The sequence below is a fragment of the Neoarius graeffei genome, chromosome 20 (genome assembly GCF_027579695.1).
Source record: "Neoarius graeffei isolate fNeoGra1 chromosome 20, fNeoGra1.pri, whole genome shotgun sequence".
NCBI lineage: Eukaryota > Metazoa > Chordata > Actinopteri > Siluriformes > Ariidae > Neoarius > Neoarius graeffei.
In genome coordinates this window covers 9,534,283-9,541,751 of record NC_083588.1, presented here as the reverse complement: position 1 = coordinate 9,541,751, position 7,469 = coordinate 9,534,283, and the positions used below count along the sequence as shown (strand labels likewise).

Sequence of the window (7,469 nt, the reverse complement as noted above, 5' to 3'; positions counted from 1 at the left end):
TGGACCGGGGGGACAAAAAAAAAACAAAACAAAAAAACAACCCACACCCCAAAACTAGGCGCTGGCTCTCTGAGCAAAGGCCGTTGTCCAAACAGATAGAAAATATTTAGATGCTTGCCTGACTGTGGCAACCTTGCTTGCTGGGGAGAAAGAGGAGAAAGAAAAGTTTAAGAGGCATGAGAGAATCTTCAGAGAAAATGCTGATGAAGTCTTTGGGGTTTGAGGAGTAAAGGCAATGAAGAGGGGTAAAAAGGAGTGGGCAAGAGAGAAGGTGTCCTGCACTCTGGAGCAGGACTTGAATATTCTGTACATTATGTTCCCAGCTGGAAAAGCCCCACAGCTGCTCAGTCTATGGAGATATGGAAAAGCATTTAGCTTGTTGGAAGACATGCGACTCTGCTGTTTACTGTCTGAGGAAAGACAAAAGTTATGAAATAACTGCAACCTATCAAGCAATTTGGGATTGAAAACAAATCACGCTCAATCCCGAGGTCACTGCCGGTCTTGGGGTTCAAGAAGAATCAGTGAGACTGGGTTCAGAAGGCTCAGTGATGACAAACCAGCACATAACACAAATATTTCAGCTACTGAAAATTTTAATGGCTTTGTTTCCCTCTCACAACACAACAAATAAATGCATGTCTGCTTTCTTATCACCCACTGGTCCACAGAATATTCCAGCATACAAGATGAACCCCTGAAAGAAGTCCAGAGGCAGAAAGAAAATACGGTACTGAAACCTTTTTAGGTTTTAAACCAACAACACAAATTGAGCGAAAAAAACAGAAGTAGATATGTTTTTCCATGAAACCAGTGATGTTGCAATTCTCAAAAACAACAAAAAGCATTATCATAATATATTAATGATTTCTCAGTCATTGGGGAAAAAAAATGTAGAAAATGCAGACATATGGCCAGCTATCCTATATTCAGAGAGGTTTTCCCCGAAACTATATCCCAAACTTATATTCAGAGATAACCCCAACTTGAAAGAAGAGTAGAGGTGGAAAATTTATTGTTGCAATGAAAATCATTATCTGTTGAACTAAAGTAAAATTACGGGTATTGAAGAGGTGCCAGCATCGGTAATAAGAAAATCCTTAAGAAAAAAAAGAATAATTTTACCACAAAACCCCGAGCATATGGTGTGTGCATGGGTCTGTGTGACTCTGTCTCGCATGATATCTTGAGACTGAGTGGTTGGATTTTTGCAGGATTTATATGGCGTTCCCATTGTAACCAGCACAAGATGGATTTTGCAATTCATCTAAAGGGATAAAAGGTGCGATTTGTTAAGAAGCAGCGCCTCCTTTTTTTTTTATAGCCACAACAGAATCCACAGAACTCCCCACTTCCTTTCTGAGGCTTGTAACTTCACAGCTCAAATTCCCCTTAAAAAAAAGCTGCACAAGGTGAAAGTAACCACTCCGAGAAAAAATAAAATGCACGATTTTTCCAATCTCACGTCCTTTCCCCTTCGGTGGATTGATTGCCTGACCTATTGCTGAGAAAGCATAAAATTTTCACGCGTCTCCTATATCACCATCCATGTTGGCACCTCTGATGTTGCTTGAACTGTAGCTTATGCGTTTCTCATTGTGTGATATTTCTCCTGTTCTGTCATTAGTGGCTTTTTTGCAAATACGGAAATTAAAAATGTTCAAACTGTTGATCAACTTTTCACACTTCATAATGATGAAATAAAGTACGAGGATATGACAATTTTCTTTGCTTAAATTATCCACCTCTACCTCAGAGAGTTAGATTCCTTGACAGTCAAAGGGTAAAGCACCAAGGATACATTCAGAAAAACAAAACGTCAAGTCTTTTTGGTTTCTGGCCACAAATGTGGAATGAGGATTTTCAAGAAGGCTTAAACTCTTTGCATGACTTGGAAGAGCAAGTCTGACACAAACTCCCCTCTCAATCTTCCACATCTAAAGATGTGATCTTAAGGCAAAGCTGGAAAAGAGGGGAGACACACACACACACACACACACACACAGCACACTCTCTGCAGCTTACATTCTTTACACAATGCCTTGCTTGGCAAGTTGCATCAGCTGTGGCTCAAAAGATGCTCGAGTAGCTCAGTAAGAGCACTTTAGATAGGGGAAACACACACGCGTGCACACACCTGCAAATCCCCACTTTGACTTCAATTCACACGTCCACTTTCTTTTGGTTCACCTTCGCTTGTGCAAAGATGGCAAATAAATTTCCAAGTACTGATGTCTTTTAAAAATATAGAATTCACATCGAAAAGATAAAGATTATAAAAAAAAAAAAGAACTCTGATGTACATGTCAACTTAAAATGTCAAGGCACATTTGGTTACTGCATCCAGTCTTCCTGATAGACAGCTTTAAGTCTTTTCGGAGTTCATTCTGGTAAAAGGTGCCAGTTTTATGGTTTGCCGATGTCCACTGTGATTTTGGTAAACAGCTGGTCCTTCTCGACTCTCACCACTTGATAGGACAACGAGTTGATGCCGTCTCTGTGCATGGTCTCTCTTGTGTGCGCGATTCGGTCAAACCTGGGACAGGAATTGAGATCGTTAGAACAGCAATTACAGGCTTTTTGTACACAAACAGACCAACTTGCCATTTAATTGCTTCTTTGCAGTGTTCCTTATCCCCTGGTCATCTTTGGGGTTGGCACACAATACGGTTTATATTTTCAGAAACACTTCCTGTTGGTGCCTTCACACTTATGAAAGCTCCGTTATTCAGTTTAATATATCAGCAAGTATTCGGACACTTTCTGTGAAGGATCAAGCCATCGTGTCTGTCAAAACATCTGCCGTCACGCGCTTAAAAAGTCGCTGAAGTAACATGGGATTGACCAGTAACGGGAACGCAGCACTGAGTTAATTGCACACAAACAGCCATGGCATCATAATTGGACACGTGTCTGCCTTATGGCATGTTCTACATTTCCAACATGCTGCTGAAGCACATGCCGGTAATTATAATTACGAGACAGGTACTCATTCAGCTTTCACGTCACGCTGCAACATTCGTCTTGTTGCAACGAGCAATTCAGTCAAGCAGATTTTGTGCCCGTTACTCTTCAGTTTTTTTATTGTGATTATTTTTATTTATTTGATTTTGTTTGTGTCCAGAATAACCAGAAAAGAGAGAGGGGGGACAAAAAGAAAAAGAAAAACAACCAAACCCACAACCAAACCGAGCTGCACTATATGGTGGAAGGTTTGTAGACATCGGACCACCACACCCACGTGGGCGTTCCCCAAACTATTATCACAAAACTGCAAACAAAAACACACAATTGTCCTGAGTGTCTCTGCTGGAGCATTACGATTTCCCTTCACTGGAGTGGCCCAAACCTGTTTCAGCCTGACAACACCCTCATGCGCATACACAGTGACTTCAAGAAAGATATTATTTGCCAAGGTTGGTGTAAAACTTTAGTGGCCTGTACAGAGTCCTTACTTCAACCCCAGTGAACAATTACGTAATGAACCGGAATGCAGAATACGCCCAAGCCATTTTCACCTGGCATCAGTCTCTGATGCTCTTGTCTCAATCTAGACTGGGTGGTTCAACAAACACATTTGGGTGCGATGATCAGGTGTCTACAAACATTTGGCAAAACTCAATGCCCTTAATGCTGTAGTTGTAGCCCAAACTATGAAACCGTATGCGGGTTAAAGAACGATCTGGCCGACAAGAATTAGTGTGCATGGATCAGACGATCTTTTCTGAACTAAGGACCATGCAGTTATGTGGAACGCCACGGCCCCAGGCGGTCATGAAACATTCCTGCGAGGACAACACGAACAATACGTCGCCTCACGGTTAATGGCTAAACGTAGTGTCTTTCACATGACGCATCTCACTGGTGAAAAATGGGCCAAAGATTTGCTGACTTTTTGCTGACAAGAACACCCTGTAGTAATGCACTTAACGAGCTAACAAGTATGTTGTGGTATAATGACACAAACTCCAAATTTGTACGTTACCTCGTGTTCTTGCTTTGTTCTACTGATCGACACAAGGGTGGTGTTGGATGTATTTGGGGTATTAGCGCCTGTGTATCGTACACCAGCCATTCCCAAACTTGATTTGAAATCTGAAAATCTTCTGTGGGGCACCCAGACCTTTTAATCCCAACTCGAATCAAAATATGAGACTAAAACGAAGTATTTTCCTAAACACGCCAAGATAAGGTGTTCCTTCAATTATGATTCCCAGCCAGTGACGATCAAAAATAAGTCAGATAAATAAAGAACAACACTGAATTAAATCCCATGGCTTTATTTTTAGTTGTGATTATTTTGTTTTAAAATTTATGACCCAAGGCCAAATAGTTTCTGGATTTCAGAGGAGGTTTTCTCGCTCTAACGTCTCCATTTTCCAAATACTCAGTCCAACTTACTGATAGTTTATTGAACTCTCATCAAATTTTATGCTTTTTGTTGAGTTGTTGCAACCCTCCCCTGTGTGTCAAAATGCTGAGAAGCATTTATAATAAGTAAACTGAGCCACACCTTATAATGAGCCTATTCCTTTCACCAAGTGTTTGAGTCCTTCAGGTTTAAATTGTTCAAAGGTTCATAGTAATGTCTAATCTTCTCTTTACAGAGTAAATAATGAAGAAGAAGGAACCTTTGCCCTCAGGATGTTTACTTCAGAGTGCTTCCAGAAAATCAGATACACTGTACAGTATAGCAGGAGGGAAAAAAAAAAAGCACACTGATAAGAGCCATGTTTCACCTCTGGGGATTCGGGTCATTCTTTTGGTCCCGTTCGTGACGGATCATCCTGCATTTTCCAATTACACCACTGGGTCTGGATATGACCATCCCTTTGGAACTCAACCTGTAAGAAACACCAATGAAGGCTTGTTGGAATGGACAATGAAATATACTGTAAAATGTGTTAAAACAGTGGTTCCCAGACTTATTTTTCCGCGCACCACCTTTTTCATCTTGACTTCGTTTGCGTACCCCCAATGCCCGACACGTAAAAAAGTGCAACACATTCTATTTATATAAGGCACCAAGTTTAATGAAATTAGAATACCAAAGTCAAAACGCGTAACAGGTCTATGAGCGCTCTCCTTCAGAAGTATGGAAAACAATAAAACACGAAGAACAAGGACAAACAGGCTCACAGTTTGACAATAGGGGATTTTCAAATTCAGCGCAGGCGCAGCGCTCTGGGACAGTCTAAGAGAGAGAGCGAGAGAGAGAGAGAGAGAGAGAGAGAGAGAGAGAGTGTGTTACGTTATTATGCAGCAATTTTCAATTAGTTTTGGGGAGGTTGTGTTTGGAGGTTAAATGGGATACTTACCCATATTAATGTGACGGGTGGGCCTGCACATCTTTTAAAAGCTCTCCAATGTCTGGTGGGATTGTTGACGGTTTAATGCGCAAGTCCTTCTCTACAACATTCAGTCTTTGACGATATTTTGTCTTCACTTCTGTAAGAGCAGAGAAACCTGACTCACACAGGTAGGTGGTGGCGAAGGGGATCAAAACCCTCAGGGCTTGCTTTGCCAGTGCTGGATATGCGCTCATTGCCTTGGCCCAACAATCCACAAGAGGTTGCCGTTTGAACTGCAGCTGGAGCGCTCCATCAGATGACAGGTCAATCAGCTGTTCCTGCTCCTGAAGTGACAGATGTGGTACGGGGAGCGACACTTCAAATGGGTAGTGAATCCAGGACTTGGATGCAGCCGTAGCAGGGAAATATTTCCGTAGCTGCTCGGCGAGTTGGGTGAGGTGTTCAATTATTTGACGTTTAGCATTTTTGTCCATGACGACCTTGTTTGCATCCAAGAACGCATGCAATGTAAGGGAAACACAGAATCATGTTCTCACTCACACAGCATACCCAGAATCGCAGCTTTTTGATCATGGCCTCTATCTTGTCTTGTGTCTCGAACAGGGTAACACTGACTCCCTGCAGCCCCAAATTCAGTTCATTCATAACTGAAAATATGCCAGCCAAGTAGGCGAGCTTTTGCAGAAACACATCATGCAGGCTGGAGGCCAAATGAAACGGATTGTCTTTAAAGAATTGCTGGAGTTCATGTCGCAGTTCAAAAAGCCTTGTTAACACCTTCCCCAGTGACAACCAGCGCACTTCAGTGCGCAAGAGTGTGCTCGCTGCCCATTTCATTGCACAACGCTGTGAACAGCCTTGAATTTAGCGGACGAGCCTTGATGAAGTTCACCAGTTTCACTGCATCATTGAGGACGGAAAGTAGATCTCCTGGCATGTTTTTGGCTGCGAGGGCCTCCCTGTGAACACTGCAGTGTAACCAGACAATGGATGGACAGACTTTCCTGATGTGCGCTATAAGCCCCGTGTGCTTCCCTGTCCTGGCCTTGGCACCGTCGGTGCATATTCCCACACATCGTGTCCAGTCAATTTCGTTTGACTTCATGAATTCATCAAGCAAATTAAATATTTCTTCTCCCGTTGTCCGTGTCGCAAGGGACCGACAGAACAAAAAAATCTTCCTTCACTGTGCCATCAAAAAGGTAACGAATGTACACCAATAGATTGGCTAGATTTGCCACATCTGTAGATTCATCTACTTGGAGAGAATAAAACTCACTCTCTTTTACGCGAGTAACTAACGCAGCCAGAATGTGTTCGGACGTCCTGTTGATGCGGCGTGACACAGTGTTGTTGGACACTGGAATCAAGTCCAACCTTTTTGCTTCTTTCTCTCCAATCATACATTCAACCATGTCTTTGGCAATCGGTAGGCACAAGTCTTCAACGAGCGTGTGAGGGAGCCCCTTTTTTGCGATTCTGTAACTGGCCAGATAAGATGCCCGTAATGCGTTTTTAGTCGATCCACTTGAATGAAACTGTAGTTGTTTCTGGCTGTTTTTTAATTCATCCAATTTTGTTTGAAAAAATGTAAGGGGTTTTGGACTAAAATTGGGGTGTTTGGTGTTATGGTGGTGACGTAGGTGAGAGGGCTTCAGTGTGCTGTTAGACAGGACCTCACTGCACACCACGCACTGAGGCTTTGGACAGTCTGCATCACCAATCCACGTGAAGCCCAGCCCCAGATATGATTCATCGTACTTGCGTTTTCTTCTCCACATCTGCCCTGTCTCATTCACTCTTTTGCCGCTCTGTGCTCCACCTCCGTCTTCCTCCACTTCATTCTCCCGCATCCCATCATTACTACCTGTCTCCTGCTCGATTGCCTCTCTCTCTCTTTCTGTCGCCTCTTCTTCTCTTTCATTGGTTTTATTGCTTAATAACTTCCCTGTTTTTAGCCAGTTTTCCATCTTGGCATTATCTTCCACAAAAGACAAAATTATGCTAGGTGCCGGCGCCAAATATTTGATAGGAAATTACGTGGATATACGTTGGGCAGCCTGTATTTATTTTTCAATTAAAACTTACATCCACAATTGAAAAGTGATAAATGGTTTCTTGTCTAACATAATAAAAAACCCAATTTAAAATTATGTA

The 7,469-nt window shown here is 42.3% G+C and overlaps 1 protein-coding gene across 1 annotated transcript in view; it reads right to left on the bottom strand.

Moving 5' to 3' along the window:
* Window positions 1–578: 578 nt before the first annotated feature.
* b4galt1l (DP-Gal:betaGlcNAc beta 1,4- galactosyltransferase, polypeptide 1, like) overlaps window positions 579–7,469 on the bottom strand; it is a 61,937-nt gene continuing 55,046 nt past the window's right edge. Inside the window, exons 5-6 of the mRNA XM_060901191.1 lie at window positions 4,740–4,844; window positions 579–2,536 (exon numbers count right to left, since the gene is read on the bottom strand). Of these exons, the coding sequence (XP_060757174.1) occupies window positions 2,407–2,536; window positions 4,740–4,844 (235 nt within the window). The 3' untranslated portion in view covers window positions 579–2,406. The remainder of the gene's footprint in view (window positions 2,537–4,739; window positions 4,845–7,469) is intronic.